Source organism: Danio rerio, chromosome 24 (genome assembly GCF_052040795.2).
Source record: "Danio rerio strain M-AB ecotype USA chromosome 24, GRCz13ab, whole genome shotgun sequence".
NCBI classification, from domain to species: domain Eukaryota; kingdom Metazoa; phylum Chordata; class Actinopteri; order Cypriniformes; family Danionidae; genus Danio; species Danio rerio.
In genome coordinates this window covers 10,827,501-10,853,076 of record NC_141044.1, presented here as the reverse complement: position 1 = coordinate 10,853,076, position 25,576 = coordinate 10,827,501, and the positions used below count along the sequence as shown (strand labels likewise).

The 25,576-nt window shown below is 35.8% G+C and overlaps 1 protein-coding gene across 1 annotated transcript in view; it reads right to left on the bottom strand.

Moving 5' to 3' along the window:
* Positions 1–2,112: 2,112 nt before the first annotated feature.
* Positions 2,113–25,576, bottom strand: part of LOC147837958 (POU domain, class 6, transcription factor 2-like) — a 58,536-nt gene continuing 35,072 nt past the window's right edge. Inside the window, exon 5 of the mRNA XM_087308948.1 lies at positions 2,113–6,524. Coding sequence (XP_087165074.1) covers positions 6,017–6,524 — 508 coding nt within the window. The 3' untranslated portion in view covers positions 2,113–6,016. The remainder of the gene's footprint in view (positions 6,525–25,576) is intronic.

Genomic DNA, 25,576 nt, shown 5'->3' with positions numbered 1-25,576 from the left:
TCTTCTAAGCGTAAAGGTTTATTATGCTGTTCAGTCGCCTTCTTGAAGATAGAAAACGTCAACTGTCGCCGACGAGCTGTCTCTCAGAAATTGTAAATATTTTAAAATAGGCACTATTCTTGCAAACAAACTGCATAGTTGCAATCTAAACAACTATATTCTCAACTAAAAGGCCTCAAAACTATATTTTGTTGTGTAACGGTAGTACTATTTGTTAAACTGTAGTGTCTGCTTGTTGCTGGCTGTATGTGGGCGGAGTAATACACAAAGGGTAAAGAGGCTGTACTGATGCTGATATTACTTATTATATATATATATATATATATATATATATATATATATATATACACGGATGGATGGATGGATGGATGGATGGATGGATGGATGGATGGATGGATGGATGGATGGATGGATGGATGGATGGATGGATGGATGGATGGATGGATGGATGGATGGATGGATGGATGGATGGATGGATGGATGGATGGATGGATGGATGGATGGATGGATGGATGGATGGATGGATAGATAGATAGATAGATAGATAGATAGATAGATAGATAGATAGATAGATAGATAGATAGATAGATAGATAGATAGATAGATAGATAGATAGATAGATAGATAGATAGATAGATAGATAGATAGATAGATAGAAATCATCTTCTGGACATTCTTCCTTTTTGTCTTTTAAATCTGATGAACATTCTTCAACAAGAAATGCAGCCATCATGTTTCATGTCAAACAATTGTTTATTATTAATTATTATGGTACAAATTAATGTGACAGACTTGAAGCTGTTAAGAAATACACAAAGTGCAGCTTAACTGACCGAACAGATATTGCTCTATATAATACATACAGTTTTCAGTCTATAAAATTTAAAGCATCCTTAGCAGGTTAAACAGCTTTGGTTTCGAGGTCTTGAGAGTAATAACAACGTTGACTTTTTAAACTCGACTGCGTGTTTGTGTGCGTGTGTGTGTGTGTGTGTATTCCAGTCTGTGTTCTTCAATAAATTTCAAAAGGTTTCCATCAGCTTTCGAAAGCAATTGCGTTGAACTGCCAACTTTTCTTTGTTCTCCATTTATACAGGGCAATTCCAGGCAATCAAACTCAAAAATGCATCTCACATAGTGGAAAGAGAAAAACAAACATTAACAATGCAGAAACCCAATGATAAAAAAGAAGAAAGTCAGGTAACAATCGTCTGTTCTATACACGTGACCCTGGAAAGCACATGGTAAAAGTAAAGCAGGTGAGAATCTGAAAACTACTTACAAACATATACACAAGTCCTTCATGTTGAACTTTTACAGAAAGGTATCGTGTTTTGACATTGCTCACTACTTAGCAGGACAGTGCTGAGGTAATTCGAAATGATATACTCCTCCGTTTAATCAATTTTCTTCAATCGGTTACATATTTCAAGATTGTCAGCGACATTTAGCCATTTCTCTGTACAATGTGCATATAACTATTGAGCTTTGGTCCAGCATTGAAAGGATGAGCAGAAGGCAGAGCTTAGATCCCCGTCTCTTGGTTTTCATTTTTGGTTACAGCTTTTGTTTCCTAAGCCTGTATACCTTAAGACGTCCTGTCTCTGCAACCGAGCGCAGATGCCATGCTTCTGAATATTCAGGAAAAACAACAAGCTGGTGAAATGGCATTCTACCATACAACAAGAGTTCAGTTAATGAAATTAGACATCTCTTTTAATATGAGCCGAGATTTCTGTTACGTGGATGATTTTTTAGTTAGTGTATAGTAAATGTTCATTGTGATGAACAGCAAGTGTAAATACCTTAAAATATTTTCCTTTTTTGTTTGTTTTTGCTGATGGACAGGTAGATTGGGTTTAATTTTAGATTTACAAATTTACAAATCAGTACAAAATTGTAAATTTTATGAACTTCGGAATTCTGATAGCATATTTAAATGCCATAAAGCAAGCCCCCTTTGTAGTTTTTGACTTGTTCAGTGGAGGACAGAGACATAAAATGAACATCTGCTTAATTTACTCACCCTCGGGCCATTTAGTAAATATGTGACTTTGCTGTCTTTGATTTTGCCTCACTTTAAAACTCAAAAAGTTAAGGTAACTCAAACTGTTTGAGGAAACAGGACTGCAACAAACCATTTAAGTTCAAAAACTAATCCTAATGAGTACTGTGAACTTCATCCATTTGGGTAAAGGAAGCAATTTGAGCACAGAAAAACCCAATAAATGAAGAGAACTCAAACAGTTTGAGGAAACCGATTGCTACAACCCATTTGAGTTAAAAAAAAAAATCTATATGAGTACTGTAAAGTTTCTCCATTTAAGTTGAAGTAATAAGGTATTTATTTAACTCATTACTTTAAACACGGAGTTCAAAACTCTTTTCAAATGAGTAGAATTAACTATCAGTCAATTCTGAATTAACTACACTCATTTCATTTGATAAAGTTGACTGTTAGGTTTTACAGTGTGGGTTTACACTTTAGTTTCGCCATATAAATGGCGGTAATTTTAATATTAAACATGTAAAAATACTGGTCAACAGTATGTTTCCTTTTATATGATGAATAACTGTAAATTATTAAGTAATGATTATCAGTAAATCCCAGAATTCACTTCCTTTGTTGTTGACATTGTTATGATTTTCTTTACTATTGTTCTGCTTTTTGTGATGAGCATTGCTTCGTTATATGACTTTCCCATCACCAACATGCTTTTGGTTGTTTTTGTCTGTGTAGTAAAGGTAGACTCAAAAAACATTTTTTTGTATTGCTTGTTCAAACTACTTATTTAAAATCAGCTAAAACAACACAATTATTTAGATTTCATTGGGGCAACTTAATTCTTTATGTTCAATCCACTTAAATTGGGTAAACCTGTAAAGTTAATTTAATCAATTTGTGTTAGGACAATATAAATGAATTGTGTGGAACCCTGCATTTTTTAAGTGTATAACACGCTCAAAAATGACTTATTTAATATGAGTTGAACCAACACAATCCATAAAGTGTTTTTGGGAAAATGTAACTTACTGCTTATTCAAACTACTTATTAAATATAAGTTGAACCAACCACTACCATAAGGTACTTTTAGGACAACCTAATTGTTTTATGTTTAATCCACCTAAATTTGTAAAAACAATTCATTTATCATAACCACATGCTTTTGGTTGGTTTTGTCTTTGTAATAAAGGTATAATGTGCTCACTTACTGCGTATTCAAACTGCTTATTTAAACCAACATAACCCATAAGGTACTTTTGGGACAACGTAATTGTTTTGTGTTCAATCCACCAAAATTTATGAAAACAATTAATTCATCATAACCACATGCTTTAGGTCGTTTTTATCGGTGTAATAAAGGTATAATGCACTCAAAAATTACATTTGCTGCTTATTCAAACTACTTTTTTTAATATGAGTTGAACCAACAGTCCATAAGGTATTTTTGGGACAACTTAATTGTTTTGTGTTCAATCCGCTTAAATTTTTTAAAACAATTAAATTAACTGCACTGTAAAAATGCAGGGTTACAATTCATTGCTGTTGTCCAAACAAAAATAGATTAAATTTATCGCAATTATATTTACAAATTTAAGTAGATTAAACATAAAACAATTGACAAGTTGCACCCAAAAAAACTTTGAATTGTGTAGCTTCAACTCATTTTGTTTTGAGTGTGGTATCACTTTATTCTGATGGCCCCTTTAGCGCATTTCGTTGAATTTAAGTTACATTGCATCTGCATGCCAACTAATTCTCATTGGATTATAAGTAGATTGATAAATTGGCTTTAGGGTTAGTTTAGGTTGACATGTACTTGCAAAGCTACTTATACACAAAAAAAAAAAAAAGATGTCTGAAAAATTGTTGCACATGATTTATATGTGTTGAAACAAACAAATTAAATTTGGTATTGTTTAACTTAATTTGTTGGTTTAAATTCAGCCCAAATACATTGTTTACAACCACTTACCTTAAATAAATAAATAAATACAAAGAATAATCTTTGAATAATTTTTAGTTTAGTCAGTTAAATGTTAAAGTATCAACAGATATTAAGCAGACAGTCTACTAATGCTCAAATGAGAAGTAGTTGCAATGCAATTTTTAGTCAACAAAATGCGCAATAGGGACCATTAAAATAAAGTCTTACCAATTAACTTCATTGATTTGTGTTGGGACAATATGAAGGAGTTGTGTTTGTTTTTTTACAGTATGTATAGATTTTAATATTTTAAAACTTTGGTGTATTAACACTAAAATGAATGAAATAGAGCTTATATTTGAATTCTTCTACCATATTTATGATGGTAAAATTTAGGCAACTACAGCTGACTTTTGACATAATTGTTTTTACAGTTCATGTTTATTGATGTAATTGACTCTAAAAGTGTCAGTAGTTTTGAGTTACATTATTTGGAATTACTAAATAGCTTAAACATTTCAGTTCCAGTTTAAAATCTTTAATATTCTAAAAATAAAAACATCACCTAACTTTCAGATGCTCTAAGGGTGAGTAAATTAACTGTCAATTTTATTTTTTGGTTGAATATCATCATCATTTATCTGTAAACTTACACCTTTTACTTTTAGTTTTACTTGTAGTCATTAAATATGAAGTGAATCCATTAGAGAAGTGTTTCTCAACCACATTCCTGGAGGACCATCAGCTCTGCACATTTCCCATGTCTCCTTAACCAAACATACCTGATTCAGATCACCAGCTCATTAGCAGAGATTGAAAGACCTGTAATGGGTGTGACAGACTAAGGAGACACCCAAAGCATGCAGTGCTGGTGGTCCACCAGAAACGTGGTTGAGAAACACTGCATTGGAGAACACTTTCAACATTAGCATTTCCCTTCGGTTGAATTGTAAGCTATTTATATCGCTGTTAAATCATTAACATACTTTCTAAAGACATTGCCAACAACTATACGTAAAATTTCCTTTGTGATTCTTGAAATATAATATAAAAAGGAATAAAAAAGAATTATGAATGTTGAAATATTTGATTTTCAATCAAAATGAGCATTTTCCAAATTTTTTTTGACATCAGAGAAAATAGTTCTGACACAATGTGAGTTGTTGCACAGTCCAAATGATAAAGACACACAGACAAAAAGATAACTTGCATAACCCAAGAGAAATCTTTAAAAGTAATCCATCTCATTTACTTGAAATCTTTATGAATATATTTATATATAGAATATATTTAGTTGAGTGTGACGAGTAAAATAAAACCCTTTGCTTTAAAAAATAAAACATCCGATCACATGTAAAGAATAATAGAATTTGAGTAGTTTCAGGCCAAGGTATAACACAATGTCCTTGTTCTTTGGCTAGGAGGCTTTGGCAATGCCGTAAAATAGCTTCAATCAAAGCTGCAACAAATGCGGTACATGTGGTATAATCACTGAGAATCTCTTAGCAAAATATTCCTCCCAAATGCACTCTTCACTGGCTGATGCCTTAATGTTAATGAACCGATGACACAGACGACGAGGACTTCACATAAATAATGTGACAAGTTTTGAAATAAACGTTGATATTTTTGGAACTTGTGATTTCAATTTTGGTGACAGATTAGCAGAGATATTTACATTAAAAACCCAAGTGATAAAATAAGACATAGATTGAATGTCACACCCACCAACCCCATCCCTCTTTTTTTTGTTCCTTTTTTTCTTTCGTTTTTTTTTTCTCCCCAGTAAAAATGTAAAAATGTAAAACACATTTACAATTAAAAAACCTTAGGAATCAGATGCAACAAACTTTGGTAAGTAGTTTCTTCACCATCCTTGATTTAAATATGATCCCACAATCTGCTTCACACAACTCTGTTTTTTTTTTTTTCTTGACTTTTTTGGTTTTTGCTTTTGTGATGATAACACTGACAATAATTCTTTTAGCCTTTGTCAACAGCTCATCCAGTCGACAGAGCATTGGATAGCAATCGTCCAGTTCTTTAAAGTCCGCAACATCAGATGTTTGACCATCGCATTGGATGCTCACTGGTGTTCCTCCATATTATCAACCAGAGGGTCCATCGGTGCGCCCGGCACAAGTCCCTCAGGCTGTTTAAGCCTCTTTATAGTGTTTTTCAAAGCTTGCCTCTTATTGCAGAACCAGACGCGCACCACCTCGCGATCATAGTTCAGTTTCTCAGCGATTTCTGTCATCTCCTGACCGGAGGGGTGAGTATTCTTCTCGAAGTGGCTGTTGAGGATTTCCAGGGCCTGCGGCGTGAAAGAGGTCCGGCGTTTGCGCTTTTTGGAGGGCTCGCTGCCGATAAACTCGGTCAGGTTCTGCATGCCAGAGCGATGGCGGGCTTCCGCCTCGGCCATCCAGCGCTCCAGCACGGGCTTAATCTTCTGGGCGCTTTTTGGGGTGATGTCCAACTTCTCGAACCTGGCAGGATATAAAAGGCCAGGGTTCAGTTTGCCTGTCAGACTGCTAGCTATAGTGTTCTCTTGGGCTTCCTGTGGTAGGAAAAAGTGGCTTCTCAGGATGGTGTGTCTGGGGGAGAATTGAGAGAGAACAAGCTTACTCAAGTGCCCGGATTGAGCGAGGGGTTTCCTGTCTGACCTATTTGCCTGAAAGGGATCTCCTGGCCCAAGCTGCCAATGGGACAGAGAGTATTTGTGGCTTCTACTGCATCACTTTACCTGTTCAATTCATCATTATGCAAGTTCACGGAGCTTTTTTTTTTTAGGTCTTCATGCGTCATTTTTGTTGACTCTCTGTACCCATGATGCATTGAACCAAGAGGACTCTTCCACGGGCCGGTCCAAAAACAAACAAGCACCTGACTGATATCATAAAGACAACCCAGGCTCATTGGAAATATGTGCCTTGGGCTAAGTTTTTGTGAAAGTGTAAAGAACGAGCTTCGAGCATACATTTGCCTGCTGTTTCTGGGTAATACAAAGGTTTTTTGCTACGATAAAATCATGTAAGCAACATTTGTTCCTTTTCACACATGTACATACAGTGCATCCAGAAAGTATTCATTTTTCCCAAAACATTTTATGTCACAGCCTTATTCCAAAATGGGTTATATTCATTGTTTCCTCAAAATTCTACACACAATTCCCCATAATTGCAATGTGAAAAAGATTTTTTGAAATTGTTACAAATTTATCAAAAAAAAGCCTGAAAAATTACATGTACATTAGTATTCACAGCCTCTAAATTGAGCTCAGGTACATTCTGTTTCCACTGATCATTCTTGAGATGTTTCAGCAGCCTCATTAGAGTTCTTCGGTGGTAAATTCAGTTGATTGGACATAATTTAAACAGGCATATACCTATCTATACAAGGTCCCAGGGTTGACAGTGCATGTCAAAGCACAAACCAAGCATGAAGACAAAGGAATTGTATCTAGACCTCCGAGACAGGATTGTCTCGAGGCACAAGGTAGGTTACAGAAAATGCTTTCTGCTTTGAAAAGTTCCAGTAAGCACAGTGGCCTCCATCATCCTTAAGTGGAAGATGTTTAGAACCACCAGGACTCTTCCTAGAGCTGGCCGGCCGGCCATCTAAGCTGAGTAATCGGGGGAGAAGGGCCTTAGTCAGGGAGGTGATCAATAACCCAATGGTCACTCTGTCTGAGCGCCAGTGTTCTTCTGTGGAAAGAGGAGAAGCTTACAGAAGGACAACCATCTGTGCAGTAATCCATCAATTAGCCCTGTATGGTAGAGTGGCCAGACAGAAGCTACTCCTTAGAAAAGGGCACGTAGCAGTCTGCCTGGAATTTGCCAAAAGGCATCTGAAACCAAGTTCTCTGGTCTGATGAGACTAAAATTTAACTCTTTTAAGTGAATGCCAGGCGTTAGGTTTGGAGAAAACCAGGCACCGCTCATCAGCAGGCTAATACCATTCCTACAGTGAAGCATGGTGGTGGCAGCATCATGCTGCGGGGATGTTTTTCAGCAGCAACTGGAAGACTAGTCACGATAGAGGGAAAGATGAATGCAGCAATGTACAGAGACATCCTGAATGAAAACCTGCTTCAGAGTGCTCTTGACCTCAGACTGGGGCAACGGTTCATCTTCCAGCAAAACAATGACCCAAAGCACATGGGTGGCATCATCTTCAAAAAGACTTGAGGCTGTAACTGCTGCCAAAGGTGCATCAACAAAGTATTGAACAAAGGCTGTGAATACTTATGTACATGTGATTTTTCAGGTTTCTAATTTTTTTGTACATTTGCAACAATTAAAAAAAATTGTCATTATGGGGTATTGTGTGTAGAGTTTTGACGAAATAAATAAGTTAATTTTGTAATAAGACTGTAACATAAACAAAAAAATAAAATAAAACGTGGAAAAGATGAAGTGCTATGAATACATTCCAGATGCATTGTACATATTATCTATGAATAAAAGATTGCGATTCTTTGTGCTGAATAAATACCACAAAAATGGTTAACCATAGTAAGTCTATGGTTTGTAATCGCAAGGTGATAAATACATGGCAAACCCCTAGCTTCTCACTGACGTGTGTAAATAGCACATTTACGTATCGCAGTAAAGTATTTGAGATTCACAAATATAAAGACAGCGCCCTCTAGTGGATTTGTCATCACAAGCACTAAGGAAAAGTCGCTGGAGCAACACATTTGACGTTTCGCAAAAACGTAGCCCTGGGCACGTATTTCCAATGAGCCTGGGTTGCATAAAGAATGAGTCATTTATTTGGCCTTGCCGTTTTCTTCTCTAGCTCTTATGTATAATCAAAGCCACAGACAGCATCACATATGATTAGGAATTCTGTTTTGTGTGAGAGACTAATACATATTGTCAAATGGATAACACAAGCATGCGGTAAAACATTAAAAGCATTATTAATTCACAGATGGCTTAAATTATTCACTCAAATGCACACACATTTTAATACACTTTTCTGACATCTTCCTCAAGCAACCCTGATGCTCATTTAATGTTTAATGCTAATACATTTTCACCTTCACTTTTGAATATGTCTGCAAGTTTAAAGGGTCTCCAGGGAGGCAAATCAGTCTAATATGTAGGTTTTGCTATTGCTGTTGAAACTTTGCTTTCTGTACAAAAACAATGATGGAAAATTTGTCACGGTAACTAGTTTCACACTTGTTTAAACAAAGCACTCAGAAAAAGCTATGGCTAAATTTTATACAGCAGCCACACAGAAATATATTTCAGGATCTTATTTAGATCTTCGTTTGACTTTTTACTCAATTATGGAAATAATGACAAATGAGGAGATGGATGTATTTTCAGTTATGCTCTAGTTTGACAAGCTGGTAGGTCATAATACAAAATCAAGTCTGTTGGGGAAAAAAGTGAGAAACATTATAGTATATTATAGTAAACGTTCATTTATTGAATTAATTATTTTTTTATTTTACAGGTTACTATTTGTATACTCTGCAAGAAGTGCCACAGTTAAACTATTGCTGTAACAAAACCATGGTTATTTTGTAATCAACATGTTTTTTTTCGTTTCGTTTTTCTTGATTTTTTGTAAGATCAGCCCAATTTCATAAGAAATTGTTATTATTTTATGTATTGTCAGAAAAAGGGTTAATTTGTATGAATTAATACATTGAATATGAAAATGTAAAATTTTTAAAAGGGAACTGTCCCCAAAGCCCACTTCTATTACTTTCCGTAATTGGGAATGTGTAGGGCTAGACGGAATCTGCGGACATTTTTTGCTATTTCTGCGCAGAATTGTGTTAAAAATCCACCATTTCCTTATGCAAAGACACCGACAAAGCACTTGAGTACTTTACTGTATTGTTTTACTTCACACTTATTTTTTGTTGTCAGTGCACTTTTATTATGTGTTTTCTAATTCCTGTTGTTACTAACACTCGCAAAACACGGGAGGTGCGCTGCAGGCGTAATCCTCACAACCTTCGTTCAATACATGTATCTACTATTTCACAACTCTCTCTCTCCGTGGGCCTCTGGAATTGTCAATCAGCTGTTAACAAGGCTGATTTTATTACCTCCATAGCTACATATTCTGACTATAATCTCATGGCTCTAACTGAGACCTGGTTGAGGCCGGAGGACACTGCTACACATGCTACTCTTTCTGCTAATTTCTCTTTTTCCCACACTCCTCGTCAGACAGGGAGAGGGGGTGGGACTGGACTACTAATTTCCAAAGAATGGAAATTTACTCTGATACCGTCCCTGCCAACAATCAGCTCCTTTGAATTCCATGCAGTCACCATTATCCACCCCTTCTACATAAATGTGGTTGTCATCTACCGCCCACCAGGTAAATTAGGTCACTTCCTAGATGAACTGGATGTTCTTCTCTCATCTTTTTCTAATTTTGCCACTCCCTTATTGGTGCTAGGTGACTTCAACATTTACGTTGACAAACCGCAAGCTGCAGACTTTCAGACTCTGCTTGCCTCTTTTGACCTAAAAAGAGCACCTACTTCTGCTACCCACAAATCAGGTAATCAGCTAGACCTTATTTACACACGACACTGCTTCACTGATCAAACAATAGTAACTCCACTACAAATATCTGATCATTTCCTTCTGTCTCTCAACATCCACATTACTCCTGAGCCGCCACACACTCCAACACTGGTTACCTTTCGCAGAAACCTACGATCTCTCTCACCCAATAGACTATCCACCATTGTTTCAGACTCTCTTCCTCCATCTCGCAAACTCACTGCACTTGATTCGAACAGTGCCACTAATACACTCTGCTCCACACTAGCATCATGTCTAGACCGATTATGTCCTCTTGCATCCAGGCCAGCCCGTGCCAGTCCTCCTGCACCCTGGCTCTCGGATGCTCTCCGTGAGCATCGCTCAAAACTTCGGGCTGCAGAGAGAATTTGGCGGAAAACTAAAAATCCTGCACATCTCTTAACATACCAAACTCTTCTGTCCTCTTTCTCAGCTGAGGTTACTTCTGCAAAGCAGACGTATTACCGTCTGAAAATCAACAATGCCACTAATCCTCGCCTACTTTTTAAAACATTTTCCTCCCTCCTCTATCCTCCTCCTCCACCCGCATCCTCCACACTTACTACTGATGACTTTGCTACATTCTTCTGCACCAAAACTGCAAAAATCAGTGCTCAATTTGCTGCACCTACAACAAACACGCAAGATACAACACCAACACCACACACACTCACCTCTTTTTCTCAGCTCTCTGAGTCTGAGGTGTCCAAACTTGTGCTATCTAGCCATGCAACCACCTGTCCACTCGATCCCATTCCCTCTCATCTCTTGCAAGCCATCTCTCCTGCAGTCATACCAACACTGACTCACATAATTAACACATCTCTTGACTCTGGTTTATTCCCCACTACATTTAAGCAGGCTAGGGTAACCCCACTGCTAAAGAAACCCAACCTGGACCATACGCTACTTGAAAACTACAGACCAGTATCCCTGCTTCCATTCATGGCCAAGATTCTGGAGAAAGTAGTGTTCAATCAAGTCCTGGACTTTCTTACTCAAAACAATCTCATGGACAACAAGCAATCCGGCTTTAAGAAAGGCCACTCAACTGAGACTGCCCTGCTCTCGGTCGTGGAGGATCTCAGACTGGCTAAAGCAGACTCTAAATCATCAGTCCTCATTTTGCTGGACTTGTCAGCTGCTTTTGACACTGTCAACCACCAGATCCTGCTATCTACGCTTGAGTCACTGGGCGTTGCGGGCACTGTTATACAATGGTTTAGATCTTACCTCTCTGACAGGTCATTCAGGGTGTCTTGGAGGGGAGAGGTGTCCAACCTACAGCATCTAAACACTGGGGTACCTCAAGGCTCTGTTCTTGGGCCACTTCTCTTCTCCATCTACACATCATCTCTAGGACCAGTCATCCAGAGACATGGATTCTCCTACCACTGCTATGCTGATGACACCCAGCTATACCTCTCTTTTCATCCTGATGATCCCTCGGTTCCAGCTCGTATCTCAGCCTGCCTGTTGGATATTTCACACTGGATGAAAGATCATCATCTTCAGCTGAACCTCGCAAAAACGGAAATGCTTGTAGTTTCTGCCAACCCGACTCTACACCATAACTTTTCAATCCAGATGGATGGGGCAACCATTACTGCATCCAAAATGGTGAAAAGCCTTGGAGTAACGATTGATGACCAACTAAACTTCTCTGACCACATTTCTAGAACTGCTCGATCGTGCAGATTTGCACTCTATAACATCAGAAAGATCCGACCCTTCTTATCTGAACATGCAGCTCAACTCCTTGTTCAAGCTCTTGTTCTCTCCAAACTGGATTACTGCAACTCTCTACTAGCTGGGCTTCCAGCTTACTCTATCAAGCCTCTTCAACTGCTCCAGAATGCAGCAGCACGAGTTGTCTTCAATGAACCTAAACGAGCACATGTCACTCCGCTGCTAGTCCGTTTGCACTGGCTGCCAGTTGCTGCTCGCATCAAATTCAAAACTCTGATGTTTGCCTACAAAGTGACTTCTGGCCTAGCACCTTCTTATCTGCACTCACTTCTGCAGATCTATGTGCCCTCCAGAAACTTGCGTTCTGTGAATGAACGTCGCCTCGTGGTTCCATCCCAAAGAGGGAAAAAATCACTTTCGCGAACGCTCACGCTCAATCTGCCCAGTTGGTGGAATGAACTCCCTAACTGCATCAGAACAGCAGAGTCACTCGCTATTTTCAAGAAACGACTAAAAACTCAACTATTTAGTCTCCACTTCACTTCCTAAGCTGCAATTGCCTCTTTGAATATCACACTAATTGTACAAAAAAAAAAAAAAAAAAAAAAACTACTAACACTTCCCTTCTTAGACTTTACAGACCTGAAACTTGCCTTTAGTACTTATTCATTGTTGCTCTTAGTTGTGTAAATTGCTTCCTTGTCCTCATTTGTAAGTCGCTTTGGATAAAAGCGTCTGCTAAATGACTAAATGTAAATGTAAATGTAAATGTATTCACGAAAGTAAAGAAGTAATAAGTAAAAGTAAAGAGACAGTAAAGAGGCCGAATGAAGGAGGATCATTCTTTTTCCTCGCGCTGCAGATGGTCTGTTTAACTGTTTTCTCGCTAGTGAAGTGTTCAGTTTTTCCTCTTACAAAGTCCACCATGTAAATGAAAAATGCACCAAGGCGTGACGCAACTTACTCTCAAAGGGAATGTGAGATGAGACTCTGATTGGTTTAATGCACGTTATGCTTAAAACACACCCAAAGAGTAAGCACAACCCAGTTAGACCATGTGATGCAGCGTAGAGCATATTTTTCTGTCCTTAAAACACCAAAAGTGGATTTGGACATGACCTTAATTAATTTGCGCCCTGCGCTTTAGACTTTGCACCTAGATCATTAAAATAAAGCCCTTCAAGTTAAGAATTGCTGTAAGTTTGCGTTGAGTAAAACAATGGGTACTTTTCTCAAGAGGGTTCCAGCATGTCTTAGCACATGATTTACATGTTGCTAGCATGTTTTAACTGTTAGCATAATTTGTCATGATGCTAGACTGTTTGTAACATGTAACTAACATCTTTTAGCATTATGCTACAATTTGTGTTACTGGCATGATTTCAGTTTGTTAAAAAAATCCTAGCATGTTTGTAGCATGTACCTAACATCTTTTAGCGTTATGCCACGATTAATATGTTAGTAGCATGTTTTCAATATGTTCAAAAAATTGCTAGCATGTTTGTAGCATGTAATTAACATCTTATAGCATTATGCTACAATTAAAATGTTACTAGCATGTTTTCAGTATGTTTAAAAAAAACCTAGTATGTTAGTAACTTGCTTCCCAGTGATAGGTTGCAGCTGGAAGGGCATCCGCTGGATAAAACATATGCTGGATAAGTTCATTCCGCTGTGGCAACCCCTGATTAATAAAGGGACTAAGCTGAAAATGAATGAATGAATGAATTTGTAGGATCTTTTAGCATTATGCTACAAGCTTAATTAATACTGTAACTTACTTAATACTGTTTACAGTATTAAATATTTGCTGACATTAATTAGCATGTTGTTAACATATTTCTACAATTTACAACATGTTGCTACCATAAAACAACAGGATGAAGCTTTAGTTCGCATGTTTGCTAAAAAAAATGATGGTATTTCTCCACTTGCTGTCATTGATAAATAGGTTGGCAAACACTTAGATCTACTGATCTAAAAAACCTGATCTGTATAACCAGCTATAGAGTATAGTAACAGAAGATCCACAAAAAGAACTTTAGTCTCCAATGACTTCACTGAACGTGGAGATTTCCAAAGTGCTGAAGCAGGTGTGCCTCGCACAGGCTTTAATGGAAAGATGTTTCAGTGAGTTCCCTGACCTGCGCTCCTATCCAACGCATGGACATCTGTCAGACAGACAGAGAAAAGCCCAGCTGAGAGAAGGGGAGAGAGGTGAACGGCTGCTCTCTGAAACAACACACAGTCTCTCTTGGTCCATAACTCCTGGACAGGCTCCTGCGAGGAGACCTTTGATGGAATCTTAACTGGCATTTGAAAAGACGCCTGAAGCGGGGGCAAAGGCCCTCGCTCTCCCAGGTCCTCAAACGCAAAGACGCTTTTTTCCAGCACGGAGATGAGTGACAGCACCCTGTTAAATCCAGCCAAGCAGGAAACAATAACGGAGTCTAGGCATATTGGATGCCTCATTTATTATGTTGTGTATTATTTAACTTCTTAATTCTAGACTCTGTTTGTTGAAGCAATGTCAGAAAATAAAAGTGAAATATTTCAGCTTTTGGAGAGAGACAGCAGGAATCACAAGGGTTTAACAGTGACTACATACTTCATATTTATTATTATTAGTTTTCCTATTAGCAACAGTAGTAGTAATAGCAGTTAAAAAGAACAAAGATAACTGATCAATAATATAATAATACACAACCTTTAAACTTTTTAATTATTATTATAATTTCTTTTTTTTTTACAAAATTACAGATAATTTATATTATTATCAACAAAACTAAAACTATTTCTAAAAAGTTGTTAAAAAATCTATCCTTTTGCTAAAAATGTATTATGTTAAATGAAAATGATGGTTTTGAGCTATTTTAGGATTTAACTATTTATTTAATTCAAGGCTGAATTTACTGCAGCACACATATAGCATGTATATTAAATACAACTTTAATATAATTAATATAACTTAATATAATTTCAAATAACTATTTTTCATTTTAGTTTCAAAACAGTATTTATTTTTATGCAAGCACAACTAAATTTCAAGACTCCAGTTCTCAACGCAAGACGCATGAATGATCCATTAGAAATCATTCATTTGATATCAGCTCCAAAAAATCACATCCATTATGAAAATAGATCTTTGAAAACAATAATTCTTTGAAAATAACATTTTAGAATTTTTAAAGAACATTTGTCACATTTCATCATTATTAATATACTTACTGCTACTTTGTATTAATCTTCATATTAGCCCTTGTAAAGTTATATTAAATATATATTTTTAAATATGCCTGCAAGTGATGCTTAAGACAGAAAGACCATTGTCACAGTATTTCCTATAATATGTATATGTGTATATATATATATATATATATATATATATATATATATATATATATATATATATATATATATATATATATATATATATATATATATATACACTGTAAAAAATTGCTGTTAAAAAATGGTCAGATTCTACGGTAAAATAATGTTTTTTTACTAAGACAGTAATATTCTGTTAAAAACAGTGCTTTCTGGGTAACATTTTTGTTTTCGAGAAAGTAACCAACTGCAGAAAACTGTGAGCTAACAGAGTTCAGATTCGATGTTTTGAAGTCTGTGTTTGAAATCACACTTTGTGTCCTTGTTCACTATTTCATACACTAGTTAACTAATATAGTTCACCTGACAGTTTTAATGAACACTAATGAGTGAATTCAGACACTGATGAACACCTGCTGTTAATAATTACAATTACTGAAGAAAATAAACAAGAAACACAAACAGTGACTTGAGTTACAGCATTAAATCAAATCAAATAAAACAGCTTCAGTCTCAGCAGAGGATCATTAAACAACTCCACAAACAACAGCAGACACACTTATTACTGACTGATTTGACTTCCATACTATTCTCATTGAGATCCAACAGAAATTAAGGTGTTTTTTGTGTCACCGTAATGGAGTGAGGGGCTGATTTAGTTGGGCTCTTCACCCTGGAACTCATTTAAGAAGACTTTCCAACTGCTGTAATACAGAGTTAACAAAACGTTTGTATTATAACAATAAAGTTGGAAAGTCAATAAATAGAGAAATCTATTTGTCTGAAATTAGTTCTGATAAATGTTTTGATATAAATCTGGAAGAAGGGCCACATGCAATAGATTTTATGCTTAGTTGCAGGTATTAATTTAATTAATGAGAAGTGGAAACAGAAAAGATACCTCCATAATTACTTAACAGCTAAGAAATAACATACAAAAACAGTTCAGTTATGACAAATACACACTCAGACCTGATGAATCTGACCTTGTATCTCAACAATGGTAACATCTCAAATGTTTCATGCTGCAATGCATGCTGGGAGTGGCACAATATAAATATCCCAGCATGCATTGCGGTATAAATAAATGTTGTATAATGGTCTAACAGTTTTCTTTATTTGTGTTTGATTCTGCTGTTGTTTATGTTTAGACTTTCAGTTGCCTGTTTGTGAGTTAAACTGTTAATTTTGTTAGTTGTCACCATTATTGAGGTTCATATGCTGACTATTGATGTCTCTTTGAGTGCGATTTACACCATAGAGCAGTGTTATTGTCCAAGATATTCTTTAAAACTTCCAGAAATTATTGCCATATATAGGCATATAATGTAAAACAATAGATTTAACATTGAATAGGAGCAGTAAATTTTATTACACTCAATGAGAACAGACTCTGCCATTTAATAGCAACATGAACATCACCAGATCCTATTTAGGTTTTTGGCTGGCTTGCCTCAACAAATGAGCTTTTTAAACAAAGTTCTTAACAATTGCAGCAGCCAAGATATATAAATGTTACAAACGTCAGGGCTAAGAGCCCAACTAAAGTAAACTCTGTTCTCCATGATGGTGACGTAAAACTTTCACTTTTTCTCAAGAAGAACTTAAGTAGATGTTATACAAAAATACATGTATTAAGTAATAAGTGTAGCTGGTGATGATGTTTGTAGAGTTGTTTAATCATCTGCTGATCATTTCAATGATTTAATCATTTGTTGTTCTTCAGGTTATTTCATTATAAAGCTGTGACTAAAGTTTTGTATGTTCTGTTCTTGTTTTTTCCCTTCAGTATTTCTTCATTTGTTCATTGTTAATCCTCAATTATCATTTAATTAGTCAGTTAATTAATGAATTTACTTCAGCTTTGCTACATGTTTCTTGAACACTCAGTAGTGTGGACACTTCAATTAAAACTGAAGTATATGCTCTGGGGTTTAAAGGGTTAAAGGTGTGAGAGGTAAAAACACAGTGTAAAAATGTATTTTAACAGTAATATACTGTTAATTTACACTATGGAAATAGACTGTAAAAAAACAGTAGATTGCTGGCAACCACAGCTGCCAGTAGATTACTGTTAAATCAAGGAAAAAACAGTATTTTACTGTAAAACCTGAAGCTAATTTCTTCTGTGTGTCACCGTTGTGGAGGAGAGTAGAGCCAGTGTATGAGTTAAAGATGAACAGTGAACTGCTGTTGTTATTCTGCATGTTTCTCTATTTAAAGACAGCGGCTGTTTAGTTGCTGATGCAGTCAGAATCTCTCTGGTAATTCCAGGTTTACATGTATGTGTACTGTTGTGAAAAATAAGACATTAGAGTTAAACCGAACTTTTTTAATTAACTAAAATAAATTATCATTATAAGTATGCTTCTAAGCATTTATAGCACATTACTTCATAAACTCATTCAGCAGTTGACCAATTTGAGGCAGTTGCTTTCAGTGAGCAAAATGAGTTCCCTTGAGTATTGTGTAAATCAATGTAGTCCGTGTATTTTTACAGCAACATACTGTAAAATAACAGTACATTGCTGGCAACTGCAGCTGCCAGTATTTTACTGTTTTTTAACGAGACAATTTTTAACAGTGTATATATATATATATATATATTTCCCATAATTATATAGGAAATATATATTTATATTTATATATATACTTCTTCAGAAAGTCTTAATTTATTTAGTGTGGCTGGAATAAAAGTTTTATTAAAAAAAAAAAAAAGGTCCATATTATCAGCCCCCCATAGGAATTTGGCTACAAAACAAATCACTGTTGTCCAATGACTACCCCCCACACGGAATCTGCAAGTGCAGAAATCCAGATTTCTACAGATTTTTAGCCCATCATTGAGTCTATTTATTTAAGAGTCTATAAAATTTATATTTATTACCTAATATATTTAAATTAATTTCAGTACTCTTACTGACTAATATAAAAACGTTCATATGATTTACTTACTGTACAAAACAGTTTGTAAAATAATTATTTTTGTCTTTTAGTAGATACAGAATTATTAGCCCCTCTGTTTATTTTACTCCTCAATTATTGTTTACGGAGAAAAGATTTTTTCAACACATTTCTAAACAAAATAGTTTTAATAACTCATTTATAATAACTAATTTATTTTTTCTTTGCCATGGTGATGATTCAAGACTATACAGCTTAAAGTTTCATTTAAAGGCTTAACCAGGTTAATTAGGTTAACTAGGCAGGTTGGGGTAATTAGGTAACGATGGTTTATTCTGTAGACTATCGGAAAGAAATATAGCTTAAAGGGGCGAATAATATTGACTTAATTTTTTTTTTTTAAAACTGCTTTTACTCTAGCCAAAATAAAACAAATAAGACTTTCTCCAGAAGGAAAAATATTATTAGACATACTGTGAAAATTTCCTTGCTCTGTTAAACATCATTTAGGAAAAATGTAAAAAAGAAAAAAATTCAAAGAGGGGCTAATTACTCTGACTTCAACTGTATGGTAGATATATTATATGAGAGACTTGCTTTGTGTACCGAAATGGATCTAATAGGACTTGCTTTGTAAATATTAAATAAAAGTAAAAAAATATATATTATTTTTTATTAAACATGTTAAGATTTTAGTTACAATAAACCCAAAATCATTCCACAGAAATCCGCAGATTTTTCACAATATTCGGTGCAGAAATAGAAAAAAAATACCAATACCGTACCAATGTCTAAGTTAAGCATTGAAACGGCACTATAAGCTGAATATTAGTATGTTGCCAAATAGTAAAATATTATATACTGTCACCGAAAAAGACAAAATAATTTAATTACCAGAAACTAATTAAGTAAAAAAAAAAAAATCTCTCCATTAAACAGCCAGTACCAAATGTAATAAATGCAATTAATAAAGTTCACAAACATTTGTGCTGGATATTTATTAACATTCAATCATGTTATTAAAAAACATTAAACTTCTCACTGCTCTCAAATTACAAAAACTGTCATGTAAGAGGCAGAATTGTCTTTATCGTTTCAGATGAATACGGAGGACAGCCTTCAGACAGAAATGAAGCAGGCGGCCAGAAGGGAAAGTAGGTGTGATTAAATATATATACAGTCATGTTAAGCAGCTCTTCTGCCCAATTTGTTGTGCAAATTACAGATGGCAGCTTTGCAGCCTGAGACATGAATCATTGATGCGAATCTAGTGTTCTGGTGTGGATTAATGTTGTAAATCCACACAGCTTAAAAGTGGAAAAACGATTCCCATCTCGCAATTATGTGATGATATGACATCTCATGAGCAGCGGCGCATGCAAAAGCAGCCTCGTTCCAGGAACGGCTGTGAAATGTGCCGTGTAAAAGGAGGAAAATTGAATTTGTCGCACAGAGTATGGTGTATTTAACCAAACAAACGAAAGATCAGGATATGATTTAGATTTGTATTATCTAATGTATTCGCATTTATATTCAATTCAGGTTTATTTGTATAGCGCTTTCCTCAATAATTATTATTCCAAATCAGCATGTTATTACATTACAATCAAAACCAGAACAAATATGTGGCATATAGGAACAAAATCTTATATTAATAAACTATATTTGATAACATTTCTGTAGTTGATAACACTTCAAAATATATTTATTATGGTACTTATTCATCTTTCTTAACTATAGTTCATGTTAACTCAGTGTCTATTACCTAATGTTAACAAGCATAAGATCGGATTTTAATGCATTATGCATTAATGTTGAGCTATGATTAATAAATTACAAAATTATTTATACTTAGTAAATACATTAACTAATGGACCATTAATCTAAAGTGTTAACTTTTTGTCTTTTCCATGGTGACAGAATTTTTTAGTAACACTTTAGATCACAATTATGATCTAAAAGCCAAAGCCACATCACCCTGCAGCCCAAGACCGGTTCCTCACTGAAGCTAAGCAGGGCTGAGCCTGGTCAGTATCTGGATGGGAGACCACATGGGGAAAGTAGGTTGCTGTTGCACGTGATGTTAGAGAGGCCAACAGGGGGCGTTCAACTATGCGGTCTGTGTGAGCCCTAATGCCCCTGTAAAAGTGAAGGGGACACTATACTGTCAGTGGGCGCAGTCTTTCGGATGAGATGTTAAACTGAGGTCCAGACTCTCTGTGATCATTACAAATCCCATGGCACTTCTCATAAAGAGTAGGGGTGAAACCCTGGTGTCCTGGCCAAAAGTCCCTCATTCTGCCTTTTTCCATCATGGCCTCCTAATCATCCCCATCCACCAAATTGGGTCTATCACTATCTCTTCACTCCACCAATAGCTGGTGTGTGGTGAGTGCACTTGCGCCATTGTCCTGTGGCTGTCGTCGCATCATCCAAGTGGATGCTGCACACTGGTGGTGGTGTGGACAGACCCCCTCATGATTGTGAAGCGCTTTGGGTGTATGGATATACACAATAAATGCGCTATATAAAATACACATTACATTACATTACATAATTCATGCTATCAACTACTGATTTATTACTTGTCTTTTATTAAGATATTAACTGTTCATTAGTAGTTATATGATCTTATTCTGCATCCTTAATCCTGCCCTAAACCTAAACCCGACTTCTACCTTACTAACTATTAATAAACAGCTAATTAGATTATTAAGCTAGTAGTGGTAGTTTATGGTTTGTTAATACCATGAATTGTGATTAGTGTTACATATTTTTTTCAGTACAAATATATTTGCAAGATTTTATTAATAAGCTTAAAGTGCAAATTAAAGACTGTTTATTATGTTAACTAAGCAATTAGGTTAATTGGATAGCAGTGTTTGCTTATTTACAGAGTTTCTTTAAAAATTAAGACTTTTTAAGACCTTTTAAAGACCATTATGAATAAAACTTTAGACTTATTTACAGGGCTAAATGCTGAGGATTATTTTGAATATCCCAGTTGGAAAAGATTTTCATTTGCCCTATCAAAAACTGATTATAATTGAATACATTTAATAATACATTAATAATGATTTAATAATGAAACATATAGATCAGGTCAGTATTCTCAGCAGTGAATAAATGGAGAATGCTTAAACAAATATTACTTAAAGTAATATTCAAAACAGAAATGTGTGCACATCTGAATCTCTCAAAGGCAGGTGCTTGATCAAAAACAAACACAGTGGATAAAGTAAAAAAAAAAAAAAAAGTACAATCAATTTTTTTTTTGAGAGCTAAAGTGGCAGTGTGTCGATTTTCTTTAGACCTTTCCCAAGGAAAGTGATTAAACATTATAGTAAATACAGTTTAAAATGCTATTTTTTTAAATAAAAGGTTTTATTGAGATGGATTGTTGGTCTTTGTATGAGTGTTAATGGCGAGATTGTGTATCTTTGCATCAACAAAGGAAAATTAAGAACTGTTAAAAAGATTTAAGACCTGCAACACAATATTTCAGTAGATTTAACACTTTTTAAGGCCTAAAATTTACCTTTTGAGATTTAAGACATTTTAAAACGTTTTAAGCACCTGCTTTGAATGTTATCACTTGACTGAATGGGAGTTATCAGTGGTTATCAGCTGCTGGATATGGGCCAGTAGGGCTTTTTGCGCTTATTAGAAGGCTCAGAAAGCTGTTATATTAGATTCACATGGTTATTCAGCTATACTAATAGAGAAGTCTCCAGTTCTGATTTTACATTACTATGACGGTTGGGTTTAGGGTTTGGGGTAAACGTTTATAAAATACAATTATTGGCAAATTTAATAAATAATATAAACAATTCTTGTGGTTAATCTGCTATACTAATAAAGAAGACTCCAGATCCAGATCTGTTTTTATATTACTGAGACCATTGGGTTTAGGGTTGGGGTAGGTGTAGACACTGTTTCAAGACCCCGCAGATGCCCCTGTATTAAGACTTTTTTTCCAGAAGAAAAATATTATAGGAAATACTGTAAAAATTATTTGGTCTGTTAAACAGCACTTGGAAAATAATCAAAAAAGCATACACATTTTCACAGAAAATTTCACTAACTAATTAGTTAAATGACTTTAATTGTACAGCAGGGCTTTTTATTGGTGGCTCGCAAGCCAAACTTGGCCCCCAAGGCAATTTGTTCCAGCCCTCCAATATTGTGACCATTAAAAACAAATTTAGTTCAGTCGAAAAACGGCCGTTATTGTTATGAAGTGACGTGCATCTGTTTAATACAGCACAAGCTGCAGTTGAAGGCTGTGCAGAGCATGAGTCACCTGACATCAAGCGAGTGGCGCGGGCAACTGAAAACATTTGGATATGTTTTTGTAGAAAAGGCCTTTTGTACAATGCACTAATATCGTTATAAGAGATGCAATGATTAGCCGATTACACTATTAACCACACTTTAATTTGTCATGCTTAATTAATCTTAAAGGCTTCCAAACGCTCTGTTGCACGGAACGCAACTGCTGCAACTAAGCAAAGTTGTGTCAACTGTGATTTAGTTTAAAGTTCCTAGCTTATACAACAAGGCTAATACACAAGCACACTAGATTAACTATAGCAGCGGGCCATTCACATATCACGTCTTTTCCATGCGCAAATTTGTTATTTCCAATGCAATGTAAACAAAAGATATGATAGACGATTTATTACAATATATAAAAATGATTTTGTATGTATGAACGCAGATGATAACAACAGTTCATTTAAATAGTTAGCTAATATAAAGCTTAAATTTACATTAGACGTGATAACCATGAAACCATGATTTTTCTTCAGACTATTTAATCGAACAACCAAAATGTATAATTGTTGCATCCATAACTGTTATGTAGTTCAAAAATAACATATGAATGTGTCTGAATGTAGAAGAAGCCTACTTCAGCAATGCACTGCTTTTGTTTTGCTTTGAAATACTACTACTACTACTACTACTACTACTACTACTAATAATAATATTAATAATAATAATAATTTCTTACATTTATATAGCGTTTTTCTGGGCACTCAAAGAGCTTTACACATTGGGGGGAATCTCCTCATCCACCACCAGTGTGCAGCATCCACCTGGATGACTCGACGGCAGCCATATTGCATCAGACCGCACACCACACACCGGCTGATTGGTGGAGAGGAGACAGAGTCATGAAGCCAATTATGATATGGGGAGGGTTAGGAGGCCATGATGGATATAGGCCAGTGGGCAAATTTGGTCAGGATGCCAGGGTGAAATCCCTACTCTTTTTTAAAGGACATCCTGGGATTTTTAACGACCACAGAGAGTCAGGACCTCCGTTTAATGTCTCATCCGAAAGATGGCGCTCACTGAGCAGTATAGAGTCCCTATTGCTATACTGGGGCATTAGGACCCATACAGACCGCAGTTTGGGTGCCCCCTTGCTGGCGTCACTCACACTCCTTCCGGCAGCAACCTAGATATGTGGTCTCTCATTCAGTTACTGACTGGGCGCAGCCCTGTTTAGTTCCAGTGGGCGACCATGTGAAAGTTGCAGAGAGCTAACATGCCGGCATTTGAATATGTTCGTAAAAAAACAGCCACATTGTACAATGCAGTGATGTTATGTAGTTTCAAAATACAACAAATTAACATTTTAATGTAGTAAAATCCAACACGGGTGTATTAAGGAGTAAAAATACCACATATGGGCTCTTATATGCTATTAAGTCATCACTTATATTACAAGTCATATCTCCCTGGGCCCTCATTTGGGATGCTTTTCATCAACTGGCCCCCATGACAAACTAATTGAATAGCCCTGCTGTACAGGATACACATAATTCACAACGGTTATACAATAAAGTATACTTTTCAAAAAAATGAATCGTGAAATGTTTATATAAAACATTTTCAATCTGATTATTACAATAATTAAGAACAATCTGATCATTGTGTATATTGTCTTTATTTCTGAATAGTAAGCTAAGCTCAGTATATCAAATGTGCGTGTTTTTTAGATTTCACCGCACTGATGTCAAACGCTTCACATCAGTCATAAAGCATCTGGACTGTCCTGGCTTTAATAATGACCTCTGCCTCTGATCAGTTTGACGATGCACCTTTGTGATTGTTCAGACGAACCAATAATGCTTTTTTTCCGCTCTGAACTACAAGATCGGACAAGATAGAGACATCTGTCAGGCCGAGTTTGACTGAGCAAAGACTACAAGAGCCCCAAGAGCTCACACACTCACAAGCGAAAGCGCGTTCACCTCTTTCCCCTCTTGTCTCTGCTGATGTTAACTAAACTAAAGCATGTGAAGTCTGCCTTTAATGCCAAAAACACTCTGCACACTGTCATGTCCAATGTCGTACAAATGAACAAATAATGGAAAAAAAAAACTTCCTCTGCTTTCTGCTTTCTGCGAGATGAAAGGACGCGCATAGAAAAAAACATCACATCACCTGTTTATTTTGGAAACTAATGGCTTTTAATGTATGCTATAAATGTATAAATAATAAATGGGAGTAAATATTTGATGGAGGATTTTTAAGACTTTCTGCAGTAGCTTCATAAGGAATTCCCTCACTCTCCCTCCAATGAGCAATTTCAGGTTTTGTCGGCTGTTCTTTGCTGATATGATAAAATTTTAAAAAGAGTTCGGTGATGGCAGCGTGTCAGATAAACACAAGTGTCTTATCAGGAGAACAGTTATATCTTTTTAAAATTCACTGCATTAAAAATGACATGGAAACAGGAAACTGTGGCTTAATGTGGTGCGAGGATGAGTTTCTGTCAGTTGGTAATTAATGTGTGGCAATGTGTGTGTCTGTTTTGTTTTTATCTACAATATTGCTCATATTTGTACATTTGCACTTTCCTTAGAACTGCCTGCTCTACCAAATGGTTGACCATATTTTGACTGTTTTGTCATTAATATTTTCCACTGACTATTAAAGTTATTTAAAGAATAACTGCTTTAAATATTGGTTTAAACAGCACAGCATTGTTGGTTTACAAAAAAAAATCTGAAAAATTGGTAGAGATTGATATTTCAGAAATTATGGGACTTGTTGAGAAAAAAATGCATTGAGTGTTAACTAGCAACATTAGGAGATAGGAAATGCAATCCATTTTTTTTTCTTGGTGGGGCAGTAAACGGGTTAGA